Raw genomic sequence first — 22,662 nt, forward strand, 5'->3', positions numbered from 1 at the left:
AAACTGCATTATAGCCTAACTGGACCATGATACAGCAAACCAAGTAACACAATACCAAAAGCTATATCAATGGCAGGAGTTGTTGTAACTTGCACAAACTTGTTATTGATGGTAGTAGTTCCTTGATTTACAGGCTCCCCTTCAACACGTCTACCATTTTGGTGCACACTAACTATTGGTTTATGTGTAGCACATTGTTCATCTGAGCTCTTCTTTTGAGATATTTCATCCCCATCTTTCTTTTGTTCAATGTTTACTATGCCTATTGTATTTCCTTCACTTTTACCACTATTACAGTTCAGGTTACCATTTTCATGAAATTGTATTCTAGAATTGTTATTTACATTTTCTGGTTCTTCAATTTCATTGATGCTCTTATCGGTAAACTTATCTCTCTTGTCTTGATCTTCAACTTCTTTACTGGTAAACTTATCTCTCTTGTCTTGATCTTCAACTTCTTTACTGGTAAACTTATCTCTCTTGTCTTGATCTTCAACTTCTTTACTGGTAAACTTACCACTCTTGTCTTGATCTTCAACTTCTTTGGTGCCATTGCTTGAACTAATCACTGACAGGTTACTGTCAAGAGGTTCATTATCCAATGATACTGCTGACAGTATACCTTCTGTTAATATGCTATTGTTTTGTTGCGATTGTTCATCATTGCATTCTTGCACATCAGAATCAGCAAACTGGTAAAAATAAATGTTAAATTGTATTAAATTGTATCAAGAAAAAAAATATTAGATTAAAAATCATAAACTGAATGTTTATGATTTGAATACGGAGAATATTTCATGAAAATTAACTGATTGACCATTTAATGAGGTTGAACCAAGCACAGGCAATCTCTCAGTAAATGAAATATACTCTATTCAACATTATTAGTTTTATAGCACAGTACATATGATGATGTGTTAATTTAACATCATTAAAGTAAGTACATGTAAATGAGGATGTGTTAGTGATGAAGGAACATACTTCACATTGTAAAGTTTGTTGGTGCAGCGAAGATTGGAAATTGAGAGTTTTAAGTAAAAGCCTACCTCGTCTGAATTCAATTCATTTAATTGTTCATCTAACTTGCGTTGGTGTAAACGAATTGAATATCCAATCATAGCATACTGTATGACACGTGCTGCCTCATGTCGTCTCTTTACATCTTCTCTCACCTTCCAGCCTCTAAAACCTACAACATATCAATTCTAGTTAGTGACAATTAGTGGCTTGGTTTGGTAACAGCATGATGCCTGCAAGATATTTGTCAAAACACTATGACAATCAATACCTGCTTGAATGATGACCACAGCTGCCTCTTGTTTACTTTTGGTTGCCAGGATCTTTCTCCACCACATCTGTATTACACCAGCACTTAAATTGAATTCCTTCAATCTTGCAACTTCAAGTTTATCCAACTAAATGAAAAATAACGGAATATAATAAATATACAATGATGCAGATTCTTACTTACTTTTTTACAAGCTAAAAGTATTATAATTTGATGCTACAACTTTTTCATAATGTTATAATAAGATAGGAATCTTACTGATTTTCAATGATTTACACACATTTAACTGGGTAATAATTTTTAATAAAATGGTGTTTTTTAAATTGTGTCAAATTAATTGTTCTTTTGATTTATATTTATATACTTTTTTAAAAAGAAAAATGCCTCAATTTTACATAGTTAATTTTGGTGAATTTCCTATCTTATTATTAAGTTATACGACAAAAATATTCCTGTAGCACTACTTTTAAAAATAAAGACACTCATTCAGTTCTACTCCACAGGTTTATATTATACAGATATTGCCTGCTTAGAGGTGAAATATAAAAATTGACATCCCCGAGGGAACGATATTTTTCTCGAGGAACTATATTACATCTGTTATATTAAAATATGTGGCAAAGTGTAAGTAGACTTGGCTGGGTCGGCTAGCCTAAGTAATAATACTGCCTAGTTCACCTTACCTTGGCGAAAAATGACCGTAAGTCAAATAATTGCTAATGATTCCTTTGCCATAAAATATTCACTTAAATTAATTAAAATTTAATTTATTCTACTGCAAATATAAAATAATTAAATTATTATTAAACTACTTTTAAAGATGTATTGTCCCCCAAAAAATGAAAAATAAAGATGAAAAAAATCAAATTTTGAATAGACCGCTTTGTAGTTAACATAAAGTTATTCACTTCCACCGAAAAAAAATCCGAAAAAAATATTGATTTCGCTTATAAAAAAATCAAAATAAGTTTACCATTTTTTCGAACTCATCGGCTCAGAAATTAGGCCGGTAGAGCTAACTCATACATATGCATGATATGTTAATGAGCATCCACACAGCAGAGATCTGATCTAACAATGGACGATGCACGTTGTATGTACAACAACACCACCACCACCAGAGATCTGGCCTGATCGTATAAATATGTAACGCAGAGCTGTTTATTTGTCGGTAAGTAGGCCTAGACGGTTATTTTAAATATAATAATATATATAACGCAATAATATCAGGAAGGTAAATTAATTAACTTAGCCTGGGATTTTTCCGTTCAGGGCTAGGCCTAGAATAATTATTACATGCTGCTGCATATTACTAGACTAGTAGCAAGCAGACTGTGACAATCGGGTCCCTGCAGAAGATGCCCAGCTAGGCCCTATACATTGTACTCTTCATAGACTGGCCTAGGCTATATGCCATCAATCTTAGCTACATTCCAAAAATACAGCCAGCTTGCTGTACCATATATATTTACAGTTGAAGCTTGTTTAACTAATTTTTATGATAAAAATAAAACAAACATTTTTCAGGGAAAATGGTTGCAATACAAGCCTGAAATTGAGAACCTTCCAGCAGCACTGTACAGTACAAGTAGACAGAGGGGAAAAGCCAGCTTAGCCATTTTACAACACAAACAAATGTTCTCTGTACTGTAGTAAGTCAAATATTTATTTTCTCTTTTTATAAGTTATAACATTATAAGTAATGTGTTTTAATTACCATAGAAAGGTAGTATACTTATTTGACTATGTCAAAGTAAGCAATTTCACTAGCCCAATTTTGCACTAAATATGCATGATCTATTTTTTCCAGATTTTCATACTTTGCTTTTACTTTGAGCTGATGAAGACTTGAACAGAGGTCACCCAAAGACAACAATGATAGACTCGGTATTGGAATATGATTGGATATTGCAGGAAAAATATTTGTGACTCTCCTGCTGCATTCTGCCAATATGTTCTTGTCCAGCTTGTAAAATATTGTATAATTTTTTTTGTATTATATGTACAGTATATTATTTTGTAAACATAACATTCAATAAAAAAAAAACTACTACAAACAGTACACAGGATAAATTCTTCAAATTTACTTACACTTCATAATTTTACTGTAAATATTACAGTGCAAAAGGAGTTAATAAAATATATATATACAGTATATCTTATTGAATTCCTGTATTGTTTTTTGTGTCAATTTGTCTACTAATTATCAATGTGTTGATTGTGGCAGTAATTACGACAGCTATAGTCTTCTAAGATCGCTCACATCCATTACAAAGTGTCATTTTAATAGTAAGAAACGTTTCAATAAATTGTGAATGTTGCCACTGTACGATACATTTTATGTTTCTCACTACTTGCTCTTATTGTTCAATCAATCAACCTACAAAAAAAAGAAATTTGTGTCAAAATATCTGCATAAAATGTTTATTTGCGGAATGTTAATTTCAACCTATTGCATTTGATACAGAAAATATTTTTAAAATATTGCATCAGTAAAACATCCAAAACAATATTTAGATTTTCTTTTTTTTTTATTTTCACTGCCGAATAGATAGTTGAAATCTTTAAAAATTAAACCAATTCATCATGATTAAAACAAAAATACATCCCTTCTGGTGGTGGTCTACTGTAGCCCTAGCTAACAGTGTACTGCCTAGCTAGGCCTACTACACTCTACTTCTAGAGACAGAAGTAGGCAGCAGTTAGGCTACTCGAGACTGTCAGTGGTAGTAGTAGACTAGTAGTACAGTAGCAGCAAATTCGGGCCTAGGCCTAGCTAGGCCTCTCCTGTTAGCTTAACAAAAACTCACCTAAATGAATAAGATTCAACATCAAAGTTACCAACTGTAATTCTAACTTAGCATTCTGCTAGCTATAGTTTTCGTGTTTTCTTCAAGATTCGTCTCGCATCACTACTCGTCGACTCTCTCGCACGCATGCATTGCTATCGTTGTTGGCTGTTGATTTGGAAAGCATCATCATCCACACGATGTATCCATACAATATGAATATTTATGAGCTAACTCAGGTCAAGGGTTACATTAAACCGGAACACATTTGTCTTCCAGACAAATAGCTTCCGGTTGGTTAATTTTTGCATTAAATTGCGATTTTCCCGTGTAAAAAATTATTTTTTTCAATCCAAATTGAGGTCAAAGTGAATAACTTTTATGTGCAATTAAAATGGCCTATTCAACAAAAATATTGAAAAAAAAAATTTTTTCAGGGGGACAATACATCTTTAAGTACCTGTCCCTCTCTTAGGAATATCTTTGTTTTTCCAAACAAAAAGCTTTTCATTTTATTTTCTTTGTCTGCTTCAGCTAAAACCAGATTCGTAATAACAGCACATTTACTTTTTGTATCCAAATCTTTTACATCTTCTGAGTTTGACCTTATTAATAATTCATACCTCTTAAGAAAATCACTGTACAACATTCTATAAGAAAATTGTCATTATCATTTCAGAATCAAGTATAACAAACAACACACTGGCAAGTATGTTAGTAGGTGTTCAACATGTACAGTATGCACAGGGATATATATAGTATATATTATAAACAACACACTGGCAAGTATGTTAGTAGGTGTTTAACATGTACAGTATGCACAGGGATATATATAGTATATATTATAAACAACACACTGGCAAGTATGTTAGTAGGTGTTCAACATGTACAGTATGCACAGGGATATATATAGTATATATTATAAACAACACACTGGCAAGTATGTTAGTAGGTGTTCAACATGTACAGTATGCACAGGGATATATATAGTATATATTATAAACAACACACTGGCAAGTATGTTAGTAGGTGTTCAACATGTACAGTATGCACAGGGATATATATAGTATATATTATAAACATCACAGGCACAGAATAAATTCTATACCGCCCGGTGATATACTGAAATTCAATTAATTAATTTGAAACGATGAAGATGAGGAAATCTGTGAGAATGAGAAAAAGTCGCCTCCACCAAGATTCAAACCCGGAACCTTCTGCTTGATGTCCTAACCATTAGACCACTGGGGCTTTCATGGTATTGTTCAAACTCGATTGGATCGTCGTGGTAAGGCGGTATAGCACTAGTCCCTCAGTTGTACGCACACGCATCAGAGATCAAATTGATACGCCCTCATCTTTCAGTATATATATACATATATATATATGTATTGTAAGTCCTAGAGCAAGCTGTTTAATTGGGATTGTAATAGTAACAAACACAGTAAAATACAAATTACAACAAATAAGAAGGTTGTAACATGTTTAGTGCAACCTATAAAACAATACAACACAACCATTTTAGTTTTTGCTTAATTATTCAATATCGAAAACAAACAGGTGTAAGCTGACCTGGTAGGGAAGCCTGTTGCACTGATCTCAATTGTTTCAAGTTAACTTAACTAAACAAGGGTATCCACCAGTCATAGATGGGTACATTGTTAGTGCAAAAAGACACAAAACAACAGCTGTGAGCTGAACTGGTAGGGAAGCCTGTTGCAATGATCTCAATTGTTTCAAGTTAACTTAACTAAACAAGGGTATCAACCAGTCATAGATGGGTACATTGTTAGTATAAAAAGAACACAAAACAATAGCTGTAAGCTGACCTGGTAGGGAAGCCTGTTGCACCGATCTCAATTGTTTCAAGAACACCGCAAGCACGTAGTTGATTTATAACATGAACGTTATCAAAGCTGTCTGGTTGACACTCAAGACTTGGTTTGATACAGCGGATGTAGTGAGGTGTTGTTTCATGTAAAGTAGCCATAAGACTGTCCAATGAATTCTAAGATATAAGATAGAATTGTTAGATTGTTACCCCGAAGATTACATGTAAAAACTAAATGGTATCAACCAAAATAAGTATAAGTAAATACAAAATGGATTGAGGAAATATGTCTGATAATCAAAAAAAAAAAATATCTTGCATATATTTATTATTATAAGTTACATTTTCAACAGAAGTTAAAAAAAAATTGGGAAGAAATAATTTGAGTGATCCTGCAGATGTTTATTTGATTTATTTCAGCGTCATAAAAAACAATTTACAGATAAATTACAATTAATATAATATACAGGAAACAAAATATGAAACATCAACAATATACAAAAACAGGGATGCTGAGGAAAACCCATAAAAGTCCTTGTTTCTCCTTTTTTCAAGAAAAAGCAAAAACAACAACAAAGCAAAAAAACCTATCTAAATTCTAAAGCAAGAGCTCAGTCTTGAAGCTATTTTTCAATACTAAATTCATCAAGAGTCTAAATTAAGTTTTGAATGAGTTTCAACTTTCAGGATTCTGTACCTTAAATTTTGATACCACTGTAGAAGTCTTTTTGCCTTTTGTTTTACTTGGACTCTGAAAAAAATTCATAAAATTAACATATTTTAGGTTAAACAGAACTATTGACATAACTGACAAGATGCAAAGACATTATAAATATCACACATTTATTCGGCATTGTTCTTTGTTTAAAAGTTTCATGATGTAACATTGATGAAGACAGAACTTAAAAAGCAATGGTATAGTGTTAGTACGGTGTTAGTATGGTGTTACTACATTGTTAGTATGGTGTTACTACAGTGTTAGTATGGTGTTACTACATTGTTAGTATGGTGTTACTACATTGTTAGTATGGTGTTACTACAGTGTTAGTATGGTGTTACTACATTGTTAGTATGGTGTTACTACATTGTTAGTATGGTGTTACTACAGTGTTAGTATGGTGTTACTACATTGTTAGTATGGTGTTACTACATTGTTAGTATGGTGTTATTACATTGTTAGTATGGTGTTACTACAGTGTTAGTATGGTGTTACTACATTGTTAGTATGGTGTTACTACATTGTTAGTATGGTGTTACTACATTGTTAGTATGGTGTTACTACATTGTTAGTATGGTGTTACTACATTGTTAGAATGGTGTTACTACATTGTTAGTATTGTGTTACTACAGTGTTAGTATGGTGTTACTACATTGTTAGTATGGTGTTACTACATTGTTAGTATGGTGTTACTACATTGTTAGTATGGTGTTACTACAGTGTTAGTTTGATGTTACTATGGTGTTACTACATTGTTAGTATGGTGTTAGTATAGTGTTACTATGGTGTTTAAAAACAAATGATAAGATCAATCACCTGTAAACTGGTAACATTAGCATCAACTAATTGTTGCACAAACTTCTTGCTGCTAATTTTAAGCAAATCTACAAGTTCTGCTGGAATACCATCCTAAACACATCAAATGATACACAATAGATTAATTAGTAAATGAACATACACCTGTGAACACTGCACATCAAATCTACAAGTTCTGCTGGAATACCATCCTAAAAACATCAAATGATACACAATAGATTAATTAGTAAATGAACATTCACCTGTGTACACTGCACATCAAATCTAATGAGCAAATATAATGTAATAGCAATAAGGTTTCCATTCAAAGTAAATATTATAGGGATACTCGGAAAAAAAGCCATGGTAATAGGGCAGGAGGGCAAGTTGGTAAATTGATTGTTCGTTAACTTGATGAAATTGTAATATTGGAGAGCATATGTGGTTAAATAGGTTGAAACACTCTTGTCGTTTTCTAAATTGAATTGTGTTAGTGAACCAATTCTTATTTTGATATAAAAACAGAGAAATGTAATACTGTAAGCTGAGAACGTACTCCAGACTGAAAAAAGATGGCAGCCGTAAATGTGTTCAAAAACATTATTTAACATAACAAATAATAATCTAATATAATACATTCACATATTCTTGTCAAAGAACAGTGAAGATTTATAAATCGCAATGGAATGAATAAATTCTAGGTAATCTAGCATTTTTGTATTTGAGGATCATATAGAATGCGTTCACGGTTATACGCTTAACACGCTGCATTGTGTATTGTTCTCACGCAGATAGGCTCAACACAGGCATATAGCAGTGCGTACTGCGTAGGGCATATCTGATTGGTCGATTGAAAGCCGCTATTTTGTTGGTTCCCTCTCCATAGAGAATCACCTTTTGAACTGCGATAACAGAGCATAATAATAGATAGAGCATTACCTATAGCTACAAACAGCCATTCATACATTTTACTGTGGTATTTATTTTCAGTTATAAGATTATGAGAAATGAGTTTAAACGAAGCAGATGCACTATTCCATAATTGTAATGCTTTGAGAAACTATTTATGAACTTCTAACCCCCTTTTTTTGTGAATATACTGTAAAACTGGCTTTCAGTTGTAAGTATATTACCTTATTCTTTTCAATTAGACCATCCACTTGGTACGTAACTTTCTCTGCATAGTGATGCACAACAAAAGCTGGTGATGTCACTGATATGTGTGCACGAGATAAGCTTGCACTGCTGATGGTGTCATGAAGAAACTCACAAAATGAACTTGGATCTGAATGTCTGTTTAACTTGCATTGCTATAAACAAGATAAACTTGCAATTAGTTCATAGAAAGTAAATGACATAATAACATGATTGTGATCCTTAGATGGACAGTCTTCACTAAGCACAACAACTTGTAGTTTGCAACCGGTTGTGGTGCTACTGTACTTTTGCACCTAACTCACTGGGTAAAAGGTCACTCACCATCACTGATGTGCAGTAGGTGAATATTTTTAAATTGGTGTTAAGCTTGAGGTGCAAAAGTACATCAGCACCAGGTTTTCTAGTGTAAACTAGGCTCAAAAGTCCATTGTTTATCTTCTTACAAACGACAGTTTATTTTTATTGAAAGACAAACTATGGTTTGTAAGACAAACTATGCCTGTATGGTAAAAACCACTGTTTCTCAAAATGTCAAATTCAAAATAGGAAAGAGTTATTATTTTACGACGTACTGTACTACGATTGAGAAAGGCAAATTCTCAATACATCTTTTTTTACAGCAGTTTATCTTTCAATAAAAAGACAAACTACAGAATACAGGTCTTTTCCAACCATAATTGGCGAAAAACTATGGAATAGCAACACTTACTTGATTCATAAGTGCAAATATACTGATGTTGCCTTCAATAACATCAAGACATGTTTATTGACAGTGGAATAGCAACACTTACTTGATTCATAAGTGCAAATATACTGATGTTGCCTTCAATAACATCAAGACATATTTATTGACAGTGGAATAGCAACACTTACTTGATTCATAAGTGCAAATATACTGATGTTGCCTTCCATAACGTCAAGACATGTTTTATTGTCAGAAAAGTCTTCAAATTGCCATGGAATTCCCTCAGATTGACAGTCATCCTAGAATAATATAAACATGGCTGTTTAATCAGCAGTATAATTATGTTTATAAAGGTTCATCATTATCACTGTTAGAGAAAAAAAGTGAATGATAATTCTCATAAACTTTAATTATTATTGTTATCTTAATTATTTTATATTATATTATAATTATACTTGTATTTTGATATTTTTTTTACAAGATTCGTTTGATATAAACTAAAAGAAGTGCCATATTATTTTTCTTCATTTTTTTTTTAAATAAAAGAACTGTTGTTATTATCACTCTAATAAAACACCGTAGCACCAACTGTATATTAGCATACTCTATATATAGAAAATAAGTTTGTTGGAATACCTGTTCTGCTTTGAGGAAGTTGTGCACAAAATGTTGCTGAAGCTTCTCATTTGCATAATTTATGCATAATTGCTCCAAACTGTTAAATGAAAAACTTTCAAATCCGTAGACATCCAGTAGACCAATGTAAGACTGCCAACTCCTGGCCATGGTACAGCCATTGATGAATCCAACGAGCCAATCAAAAACTCTGAAACGTTAAACCATAATTTAGTCAGTCTTCAAAGCTAGTTTTTTTTTGGTAAAACCAAAGTGGGGTTGAAAAAGTTTGCATGTAAACATTTTCTCCTGTTACATACTAACTACATGACAAAGAAAAAAATTAGGCAGAAAGCAGTCAGGCCATGACAGAAAGAGAGATTAGGCAAGAAAAAAAAATAAATTAAATTAACTAAATATTAGAGTTTGAATGTAATGTATGTTTATTTTATTTTTGTGAATGTTTAAAGGTGTATGCAGGATTTGTTGTGGGCAATCCGCCTCGGTGCAGCCCAGCATGCATATGGGGAAGCAAATAAAAGTTATTGGATTTGTACAACATCTTCTGTGGGTTTGTTTTGAATGTATAACAGGTCAGTAAAAAGGTAAATACTGCACAACAAGAATCATTTTCAAAAGAATAAATAGGTTTCTTTCACTACAAACAAATATAGCTTTAATGTTTGTAAAATACCTGGCATAGAGTAACTTTGCAAGACAATCTCTCCTTGTATGACATTCATCTTTTAAGCAAGGCTTCATAAAGACACTCTTTCTACGCTTGTGAGATGCAGTGATTTGTCGGAATGCAAGAAATCTAGTTAAGGCATCAACATCAAGACCAAGTAACTGTGCAGCAGCATTAACAGAGGTGTCAACTCCTGATGAAGCAACATCAATAGTACAACAATATGATATATTGAATAATTAGTAAATTAGAAAATCTCTCTTTGGCTGAAATATTTTATCAACATTTTTTGAAGATGGAGAAGAATATTAATAAGATTATTTAAGATTTTAAAATGATATAATTATTAACGATATTTTTTTAGATATTTTTTAACCAACCTACCATAACATTAAGGTATTCCTTATGTCCGTTTTAGTTATTTCTCATATATTATATTATGGTAGAAATAAAAACAAATAAAAAAATACTTAAAAGATATATATACTGTTGATAGAATATTTTGAATTATAAGTAAACGCCAATTTATTATAAACATAATCTATTAAAACTTTAAGGTCGCAACTACTTTAAGCTAAACTATAAATACTGTATGCAATCTTAAAGGTCGCAACTACTTTAAGCTAAACTATAAATACTGTATGTATGCAATCTTAAAGGTTGCAACTACTTTAAGCTAAACTATAAATACTGTATGCAATCTTAAAGGTTGCAACTACTTTAAGCTAAACTATAAATACTGTATGCAAACTTAAAGGTTGCAACTACTTTAAGCTAAACTATAAATACTGTATGCAATCTTAAAGGTTGCAACTACTTTAAGCTAAACTATAAATACTGTATGCAAACTTAAAGGTTGCAACTACTTTAAGCTAAACTATAAATACTGTATGCAATCTTAAAGGTTGCAACTACTTTAAGCTAAACTATAAATACTGTATGCAATCTTAAAGGTTGCAACTACTTTAAGCTAAACTATAAATACTGTATGCAAACTTAAAGGTTGCAACTACTTTAAGCTAAACTATAAATACTGTATGAAAACTTAAAGGTTGCAACTACTTTAAGCTAAACTATAAATACTGTATGCAATCTAAAAGGTTGCAACTACTTTAAGCTAAACTATAAATACTGTATGCAATCTTAAAGGTTGCAACTACTTTAAGCTAAACTATAAATACTGTATGCAATCTTTTTACTGGTATAATACAGAAAATAATTAAACCCCATAACCTTTATATCATTTACCTTGTTTTTCAGAATCAATTTCACATGGTCCAGTAACATCATCACTAATAAACTCTACATTTCCAAGATGAAGTATACCACTTAAAACCTACAAATAAACACCTTTTCAAATTCAATTCAATAATTCAAAAAATAGAATTTATAACATTACTATTAGATTTATGTACTGTATAAAAAACATCAAAGTCTATTATCACTAATTTATATACTACCATATGGTTTTCATTACCATAAATTTGTAAAAGTTGTTTTGAATCAATATACTATCATAATTGTAAAAACTAGGTAAAAGATCACTGATGTTTACTGTCCACATGTGCTGGATTAGTTCAACCAAGGCATCTAAACACATTGCTTTGGTTCAGTTAGTTCACTGATGCTTACTGTCCACATGTGCTGGATTAGTTCAACCAAGGCATCTAAACACATTGCTTTGGTTCAGTTAGTTCACTGATGTTTACTGTCCACATGTGCTGGATTAGTTCAACCAAGGCATCTAAACACATTGCTTTGGTTCAGTATAGTTCACTGATGTTTACTGTCCACATGTGCTGGATTAGTTCAACCAAGGCATCTAAACACATTGCTTTGGTTCAGTTAGTTCACTGATGTTTACTGTTCACATGTGCTGGATTAGTTCAACCAAGGCATCTAAACACATTGCTTTGGTTCAGTTAGTTCACTGATGTTTACTGTCCACATGTGCTAGATTAGTTCAACCAAGGCATCTAAACACATTGCTTTGGTTCAGTTAGTTCACTGATGTTTACTGTCCACATGTGCTGGATTAGTTCAACCAAGGCATCTAAACACATTGCTTTGGTTCAGTTAGTTCACTGATGTTTACTGTCCACATGTGCTAGATTAGTTCAACCAAGGCATCTAAACACATTGCTTTGGTTCAGTTAGTTCACTGATGTTTACTGTCCACATGTGCTGGATTAGTTCAACCAAGGCATCTAAACACATTGCTTTGGTTCAGAATAGTTCACTGATGTTTATAATTCTTGAGCTGTGACCTGCTAAGTCCAACATTAGACATTGCTTACTAACTAAGTAAGTAAAAGTTTCTTACTTTAAATAATTCTTGTTGCTGTGACCTGCTAAGTCCAACATTACACATTGCTTGCTTTGTAACTATAAAATCTTGTTTATCCTTTTGATTACATGCATCTTCTGAACGGTTTAGTGGCACATAGTTTAAGTTGTCTGAACTCAATACATTTGGTAGTAACCAGTTCCTCCTTTCCCTTTCATTTGCGCCAAACAGCATCTATGATAATTTGAAAGAAGAAATGTTAATGATATTATTAAAAAGACTAATAATGAGAATAATATAAACTAATAATATATTTCATGCTTTGATAACATTAGTAGAGTGAGTGCTTTCTTGCCCTATATTACAAAATATTACAAAGTGACAATTTTGTTTCAAGATGTTTAATATCAGTACCAGAAAGATCCTTTTCACATTTGCCTACATTGATCTCCAGACTTATTACATGTTTTCATATTTACTCACGAACCTTGTGAAATCACGGGGGAAGTATTGTCATTGTATAGTTGATGGTGCTATCATTAGTACAATCTCAAGTTTGTGAGGAAAAAAAAGTCACGCTTCAATACTTTCAAATAGGTGTACGGTCAGTTAAATACCAGGACAAAGCACAAATGCGCAGAACAAACAAAAAAACAGGCCCCTGTGAATATCAGTAGAATTTTAACAACCTGATTACAACCAGAGGGTATATGTTTGCTATTAGCCTACTCACTTTAGAAACATGGCAACAGAAATATATTGCAGGGTTTTCTCTAACCTGCAGAAAATATGCAAATGTATCACAGTTCCAACAGTTAAGTTAAACAGTTGGTTATCCGGTTTAAAGGTACACAAAAATGAAACGTAATTAATACTAACTTGGTAAAAGATGTGAAAATTCCTGGCACCATCACATTGATAAACAACTCTAGTTTTCTCAAGAAGATATGTCTGAATAGAAGCACCAACAACATGATTTCCACTGAAAAAAAAATTGTAAAGTTAAAATAAGAATTGCTCTTGTGTGTAATTTCATTCTTCCCTGCTATGACACACAAAATGGCATATGTAGAAACTCAAAATGCATGGCCTGTATACAGTATGTTGGTTGAACATTGACAAATAAAAATAATGTATGAAACTTACCGACTGAATTGTAGCTGAATGTACTTTCCAAAGCGGCTACTATTGTGATTCCTGGACGTGCTAGCATTGCCTAAGAAAATGAAATAATAGTTGTCTAACAGAGATGGAGTTGTATGGAGGTGTAGGGTACTGAGTGGCAAAAAATTATTACTGTATATATATATACTGGTGCAGGCCATCAAATATTGCCATCAATTGCAATTAATTCTACTAGTCTTAATGATACCAAATCTGCCAAAAATTAAATTTGAGCATAAAATCTCACCAAATTCATATTTAGAACATACTGTAAGTTCCCCACTGCTGATCAACAGTTTTAGCCTATATATTATATTAGGAGTTTAAAGGATTTTGGCACCATGACTGAAGGTTAAAGATATGCTAGAATTACAAAATGTAAAATCAGTACACAAACTGCTTTAAATTATCATTTTAAATTTCATTTTACATAAAGCGTTAATCAATTTTAGGTTAGGTGTAGCTTTATTTATTTATTTTTAAATCAGTATGATATTTATTGACTTTTATATTTCAGTTTTCTCAGGGAAGAGTTAAATTTAATTTAACTCTTCCCTGGTTTTCCTTGTAATTTTAATGGTACACTATCATTATGCTCATTTTTATTTGGTTCTCATCTCTTTATCGACTGTTCTTATTCTATTTTTTCTTTATCTGTTGATGATAATGATGATGAATATAGAAAATTTGATATATTGATATGATTTAAAAATTCTGATTTTGTATATTTAACAAAAATAAAGGTCCAACTTCTAGCAATCTTTATTAGGACCATAACAGTACATAGATGTTTTTACATTTGAGAATGACATGTGTATCTTACTGTACTTTATTAAAGATAAACATAATAATTACCAAATGCTTCAAGAATAGGATTTGAGTCTAATATTCTACGTTCAATGCAATCTGCTGGTGATGGTGTAAAACCACTATGAACAAAAAAGACAACAAGTTATCACAAATAAGTAACAAAACAGAGACAAATCTATAATTATGATGAAATAAAAACTGTAACTTTACATACATGAGAGTGTTTAATGATATTAATGTGTTTATTTTTATTACCCAGGGTTACATACTGCCACCATTGTCAGATATTTTAGTAAACATCTTGCATTCCATGTCTGTAATAAAACAATAATAAATAACAGAGAATAACAAACGTTTTTGTATGCTCACAAAAAATATTGACTAAACTGCATTTGTGAAAATGGGTTGCCAACATTCCCTCTTTGCACGTCTGGCAAGCATTTATGTGACATTCAATAAATGCTGATTTTGTAACAGTGTCCTTTGAAACAGTAAAAACAAATTATAGCACTCTCTATTACTTGTCCATGCTTTTAGCCTCTCTATTTTTATTTAAGTTTGGGCCTCTCCATTATTTCAAAATAAACAAGAAATGGTTTTAAAGGTAAAAAATTGACTCTGATTACATTGGTGAAAACAAACGTAAAACTGAAATTGTTGAATTACCTTTCCAGAACCACTTTCACCGCTGACAATTATTGACTGATTAATCTTGTATAGTCTTCTAGTAAGATTACACAAAGCTGTTTCTGCAATTCCAAATACATGTGGTGGGTGTGCCTGAAAAAAAATAAAATAAAAAGATGTATATTCCCCAAAAAACATGAAAATGAGGATTAATAAAATCAAGCCATTTTACTGTTTTAAAAAAGTTATTCATTTTAAAGAAATAAAAACAAACAAATATAGTGTTTTTACTTTAAAAAAAGACAAAATTAATGGTTAAACTTAACCAAATGTTAAAAAATTACAGTTTTTCAGGTAAATAATGTTTTTTTTTCAATTTTTGGTCAAAGTGAATAACTACAGTATTATGTGACATAAAATAGCATATTCAGCAAAACAATTATCTTTTCAGAGGAGCTCTGCATATATCTCTAAGTTCTCACTTGTAAGTGCAACTGAGGACATATTAATATTTTTGCCCAATATTGAAGATAAAGTGAAGTCAAGATTTTAATAGTGATGTCACCAACATATAAATTTTCCTAAAAATCAATAGTATACTAGCGAATCATTGTTTACCTTTTGATCACTATGGTAACGATGAATCATATGAACATCAAAATGTCCAGTTTCTTTGAAAGGATTTAAAGTAACAAGGGTGTTGCCAGTCTGAGTGTGGTATCTACCAGCTAAGTAGCGCTCACGTAAACAGTTCAGCACTATGAACAGAAAAACTTAGGTTAAGTAACAAGTGTGTTGCCAGTTTGAGTGTGGTATCTACCAGCTAAGTACCGCTCATGTAAACAGTTCAGCACTATGAACAGAAAACATTAGAAGTAACAAGTGTGTTGCCAGTCTGAGTGTGGTATCTACCAGCTAAGTACCGCTCATGTAAACAGTTCAGCACTATGAACAGAAAACATTTTGTTAAGTAACAAGTGTGTTGCCAGTCTGAGTGTGGTATCTACCAGCTAAGTACCGCTCATGTAAACAGTTCAGCACTATGAACAGAAAACATTTTGTTAAGTAACAAGTGTGTTGCCAGTCTGAGTGTGGTATCTACCAGCTAAGTACCGCTCACATAAACAGTTCAGCACTATGAACAGACAACATTAGAAGTAACAAGTGTGTTGCCAGTCTAAGTGTGGTATCTACCAGCTAAGTACTGCTCAAGTGTGTTGCCAATATTTTGTCAAATTTTCTTCAAATTATTCGCTGTTCTACTCTAAAAATGTATTACTGAACTATAAATTTTATTTTAAAGTGAGTATTTAATTTGGAAAAATTTGAAGGAAAATGTTGGATTCATCCAAATTGTGGTCTTTGATCTCTAATTAGTTAGAGGGAGGCAACAGCTAATGGTAAAAAATAGGTGATCATCTGGCTTTAAATTAGATTGAGCTTTTAATTAAAGGAGTCTTTAATAGAAGGAAGACCTGTATAGTACTAACAACCATTGAAACATGTGTCTACTATTAATTCACTTACCAGCAGGTTCTGAGAGAGGATTAAGCAAAACAAGATCATCTGTATTGATCCAATCTGTTTGAGTACACAGCACTGGATAGCCAGCATGACCACGTATCACAACCTCCTAGACAATGAAGTTACAAGCAATATTTAAAATACATTATATAGAATACTTAGTAGCAAGGTTGGGTTGTTAACATAGATGGTATGCTTCCCTCCCCTCCTTACCTCACAATTATATTTTGTGTCTATAATCTTGCCATCACTAAAACATGAATTAACACACGCTGGAACCCAAACCTCTTACCTGGCCATTAGATTTAGTGACTATAAACTTGCCATCACTAAAACATGAATTAACACACGCTGGAACTCAAACCTCTTACCTGGCCATTAGATTTTGTGACTATAAACTTGCCATCACTAAAACATGAATTAACACATGCTAGAACCCAAACTTCTTACCTGGCCATTAGATTTAGTGACTATAATCTTGCCATCACTAAAACATGAATTAACACACGCTGGAACCCAAACCTCTTACCTGGCCAATAGATTTAGTGACTATAATCTTGCCATCACTAAAACATGAATTAACACACGCTGGAACCCAAACCTCTTACCTGGCCATTAGATTTAGTGACTATAAACTTGCCATCACTAAAACATGAATTAACACACGCTGGAACTCAAACCTCTTACCTGGCCATTAGATTTTGTGACTATAAACTTGCCATCACTAAAACATGAATTAACACATGCTAGAACCCAAACTTCTTACCTGGCCATTAGATTTAGTGACTATAATCTTGCCATCACTAAAACATGAATTAACACACGCTGGAACCCAAACCTCTTACCTGGCCATTAGATTTAGTGACTATAAACGTGCCATCACTAAAACATGAATTAACACACGCTGGAACCCAAACCTCTTACCTGGCCAATAGATTTAGTGACTATAATCTTGCCATCACTAAAACATGAACTAACACACGCTGGAACCCAAACCTCTTACCTGGCCATTATATTTAGTGACTATAATCTTGCCATCACTAAAACATGAATTAACACAAGCTGGAACCCAAACCTCTTACCTGGCCAATAGATTTAGTGACTATAATCTTGCCATCAATAAAACATGAACTAACACACGCTGGAACCCAAACCTCTTACCTGGCCATTATATTTAGCGACTATAATCTTGCCATCACTAAAACATGAATTAACACACGCTGGAACCCAAACCTCTTACCTGGCCATTAGATTTAGTGACTATAAACTTTCCATCACTAAAACATGAATTAACACACGCTGGAACCCAAACCTCTTACCTGGCCATTAGATTTAGTGACTATAATCTTGCCATCACTAAAACATGAACCAACACACGCTGGAACCCAAACCTCTTACCTGGCCATTATATTTAGTGACTATAATCTTGCCATCACTAAAACATGAATTAACACACGCTGGAACCCAAACCTCTTTTTCATCATGTATCCACACCATTAACCCCTGAAAGTACAGTAAACAGTTCATTATTCAATTCAATCAACTTTTATTATCCACAATCTGATTCTTTTGGTTGTGGCAGACTCACAAATGTAAATAAACATTTAAAACAAACATTTAAAATACACATGTATACAAATTATTGCTAAAGAGTAATTTTTGTAAAGTCTAACAGCTTTCATAATAAATTATTCATTTGGAGCTTTGAGGACTAAAATATGTATTGAAAAGAGGATGTGTTTCATTTTGAAGGATCTAATATTAATTATTCTGTATATAAATCTTTATGTTAAAACCATTAATGAATACGTACATGTGTGACGTTTCAACTTGTTTTAACAAGTCAGGGAATGACTATTTGTAATCTGTAATAGTCTGTGATTTTCCGAAGTTCTTTGCCTTTTTAGGGGGCGCTAATCTACAACTAGCAAAGCTACAGTACTCCTAGCAACTACTAACATCTAGTCAGTTGCCAGATGAAGACTTATTAAAAACAAGTTGAAACGTTGCACATGTACGCATTATTTTTAAACAATCTACTGATTTAAAGAAGGGCTAGACAGATGGAATTAGTAAATTAACCAGCCATGTGTGGGCAACCATTTCATTCCATGTTTTGATACCCTATGAATAACTGTGCCAAGTGTCAGAATGTTCACTTCAGGTCTACTAAAGTAGGCCTACTACAGTATCATGACAGAGAGAATATCAACAGCATTTTCCTTTACCTTTTTGAAACGACATGCTGGTTTCTTTTCAACTTGTGGTGGAATGCATCTAGGCCTAGATTTAGTAATAATCTGAAAAAAATAGCGAAATGCTAAATTTTTACAAACAAATTTTTATGAACATATAACCACTTGTGACCTAGCCTAGCTAGGAATTTAAATGGTTATTTGGCCCTATACTACTATTATAGCCTAGACAGGCCTGCCTACAGTACTAAGTACTAGGAACAGCTAGGCTAGGCTTTTGCAGAAAAGTGTAGTCGGTCTGATTTGATTTGAATTGATTAGAAAATCATCATAAAAGATTTTGCAGGATAGCCCAAAAAGCTTAGGCCTAAATAAACATTCATCCCTTATAGTACCAAACAAATATTGACCAGAACCAGCAATCAGCAACGCTCCATACTGAACACCCGATTTTATCTGAACCAAAATAAAACGTTATCGATTTTACCATATATCAAACATAAAACTACCGCATTGGGCCCTGCGCTAATACGATCGGGCCCAGCAAATGAGACGATAGAGACCAAACTGGTTCCTAACACATGAGACGATCGGGCCAACGCATGAGACGATCGGGCCAACGCATGAGACGATCGGGACCACATTTTCTGGGCCCAAGACGATCGGGCAGCAAATAAAAAAATTTTACTGTGATAACGGCCTAGACTTTGGTTAGGCCTAATATAGTTAGTAATAATACGATTTCGATCCAAGTCGGCCCTAAACCGTCTCGGCCAAAGTCAAGTCGGCCCCAAGTAAACCCCAAGTCAAGTCGGCCCCCCGTCAAGTCGGCCTCAAGTCAACTCGGCCTCAAGTCAACTCGGCCTCACGTCAACTCAGCCAAAAAATAATCGGTCAACTCGGCCCCATTAAAGTATGGAACGCAAAAAGTGCAAATGAAGGGGATTGATAAAATAATATTTCTTCACAATTTTTTAACTATGAATAATTCTGACTTTTAATGAATATCAATATTTAGACAATAATATATTTAGCAACAAAAACAGGAATGATTTCACCAACTTTCCTTTATTTACGTTTAATAAAATTTCAAATTGCACAATTGAAAACAATTCGTAGCTGCGCCTCCCTGTGCGTTTGGCAGCTTTTTTGATATCTACAACTGCTATGTGTTTTCGCTGACCGGGGGATTCCTCTTTTTTAAAAACGCAAAGCATGGACAAAAACGATGTACGATCATTTTTTCTATGGCCAAATGTGATGGAACGTAGGCCTCCGTCTTCGATTTACTAAATGCAATAGGCCTACCTGCACATGTTTTTGTAACACGCGGGTACTTCTATTCATATCGGCAATGAGTTCACAGGGAAAAATTTCATTTGAAAATTTTGTTTAGCAAAATTGCTAATCAATTTAAATTTAAATTAATTTTTTAGTCAAGAAAGATAGTTTTGTATTGTATTTTTTGCTACACAATTGTAGAAATGTGTAGCAAAAAGGTTGTTTTGTATAGCTTTTTGCTATGCTACACTGGCGAAATTATTCCCTGGTTCATTTTTTTATATGATATTATTATATTATATTTTTTATTTCTTCATTTTTTAGAGTGGATAGGCCTAGAGGCCTAGTAATAATCATAATAACATTAAGTACTTTTTGCGTTCCATACTTTAATATTGTGGCCGAGTTGCAGTTGACCGATTAGTTTTTGGCCGAGTTGACGTGAGGCCGAGTTGACTTGGGGCCGAGTTGACTTGGGGCCGACTTGACGTGGGGCCGACTTGACGTGGGGCCGACTTGACTTTGGCCGAGACGGTTGGGGCCGACTTGACCTGCACCCAATAATACCCTACCCAGGCCTACCTACCTAGCCTAGGCTACTAGCTAGGCTATATAGCTAAGCCTAGGCTAGGAGTATAGGCCTACTACTAGGCCTAGCTAGGCTAGGCTAGCCTGGCATTTATTGCACCTGACCTGCATTATCCTACATAATTGCCTGTACCTAGCCTAGCTAGGCGCCGCCTAGTAATTGCGGCGCTAATGCAGTTTCGTACCCACCCCTTAAAATTACTCAAAATCTTCATCCAACCTACTCACGAGTTGTCTACAGCATTCTGCAATCATAAAATTGTAAAAAATCGAAATTTTTTTATTTAAAACTATTTTTAATCAATTAATACTGACCACCCTTCGGAAATACATCGCCAGCTTAGCTTCGCGAAAATCATCGCTAGGCCTGCCGATAAAAGTACGGAGGCCTCACAGGACATTAACTCTATTAATAGAGTAAACAGTTGCGTTCTATAGAGGGCGTAGTTACTAACGTTTAAAGCCCGCACCAAATAATTATAATTTTCATTATTTCCGACATGCGTTTCGTATTTTTAATAAAGAAAAGAAATACTATACAATTGCTGTATTCATCATTGTGGGTATCATCATAATTATGTTATGTTTTTAATTTGTTCTTTCATTTTACTAGTAGAATTTCACACAGAAAAGAAGATAAATATGGAACTGCTGACTCTTGAAGATATAAGTACTACTGACCAATTTTCCTCTGTTTTAGTTTATTTTACATTATGGTTTGTAGGTCAAATAAATAAATGAAATGAATAAAAAGAATTACAGTACTTCATTCCTGAGTTACATTGTTAATGTTATAACACAATAATCAAGCTATGACGAATTAATTGTTTTAGTATTTGTTATCACTAGCTATACTAGAAACGCTAATGGTTTCCCTGTTTTAAGATTTTATAGAAGTATATTATTATTAATTAACATTTTTTATGTTTTTAATTTGTTCTTACATGGAAATAGGAAATGCAACAAAAACAGAAAGATATAATTTATTGAAATGTAATGTACAGTAATACAATAATTATAATAAAAATGTTTTCCATCAATTACTAGAATTTATTTTACTTCTGCTGACACTGAATACATCATTTCATGTCTTTCATAACTTTTTTTTTATCTTCTTTCCTGTTGTGTTTATTAAAATAAAATCAAATAAAACATTAAATAATGAAGCAACTATTCATTAATTTATTTCAACAATATTTTATGAGGGTGGTCCATCCAGCCGAAGCTGATCATTAGGGACCCTTACAAAAAATATAATTTGACAAGACAATAACACACAATATTCAAAATAAATAGAATTTCTAAAAATTAACAACATAATTAAACACAAAATATTTCTTTATGAAAAAAACTTAAAATCCGTTTCACGAGGAACATGTAAAAAATATTTTATTATCGCCATAATATGATCATAACAGCGTCCTCTATAGATCGATGCCCTATGAGGCCTCCGTACTTTCATCGGCAGGCCTAGCGATGATTTTCGCGCAGGCCTAGCGATGATTTTCGCGAAGCTAAGCTGGCGATGGATTTCTGAAGGGTGCTCAATTATTAATTGATTAAAAATAGTTATAAATAAGAAATTATCGATATTTTACCATTTTATGCTTGCTGAATGC

At 33.0% G+C, this 22,662-nt stretch overlaps 1 protein-coding gene and 1 long non-coding RNA gene across 2 annotated transcripts; one reads left to right on the top strand and one right to left on the bottom strand.

Annotated features, from left to right (window-relative positions):
• Positions 1–8: 8 nt before the first annotated feature.
• LOC140044157 (unconventional myosin-XIX-like) lies at positions 9–16,293 on the bottom strand. The gene is made up of 19 exons (XM_072088634.1): positions 16,074–16,293; positions 15,495–15,608; positions 15,084–15,142; positions 14,874–14,947; positions 14,001–14,070; positions 13,734–13,836; positions 12,891–13,088; positions 11,816–11,903; positions 10,574–10,760; positions 9,901–10,090; positions 9,453–9,563; positions 8,555–8,731; positions 7,424–7,535; positions 6,606–6,715; positions 5,907–6,085; positions 4,538–4,727; positions 1,289–1,415; positions 1,047–1,189; positions 9–692 (listed from the first exon to the last, which is right to left on the bottom strand). Exons 1-19 carry the CDS (start codon positions 16,101–16,103, stop codon positions 9–11), a joined length of 2,946 nt encoding a protein of 981 aa, XP_071944735.1. The 5' UTR covers positions 16,104–16,293.
• LOC140045066 (uncharacterized) lies at positions 2,190–3,350 on the top strand. Its single transcript, XR_011844535.1, has 3 exons — positions 2,190–2,459; positions 2,816–2,940; positions 3,099–3,350. It is a non-coding gene; the product is annotated as an uncharacterized lncRNA (long non-coding RNA).
• Positions 16,294–22,662: the final 6,369 nt, after the last annotated feature.

This window comes from Antedon mediterranea, chromosome 3, assembly GCF_964355755.1.
Source record: "Antedon mediterranea chromosome 3, ecAntMedi1.1, whole genome shotgun sequence".
Taxonomy (NCBI): Eukaryota; Metazoa; Echinodermata; class Crinoidea; order Comatulida; family Antedonidae; genus Antedon; species Antedon mediterranea.

Coding starts and splice junctions, on each gene's coding strand:
- LOC140044157 (XM_072088634.1), bottom strand. CDS start 16,103: ATGATTCATCGTTACCATAGTGATCAAAAG. Junction 13,089..13,733: donor ATTTTCACATCTTTTACCAA/GTTAGTATTAAT, acceptor AAATTATCATAG/ATGCTGTTTGGCGCAAATGA. Junction 8,732..9,452: donor TATTTGCACTTATGAATCAA/GTAAGTGTTGCT, acceptor TCTTGTTTATAG/CAATGCAAGTTAAACAGACA.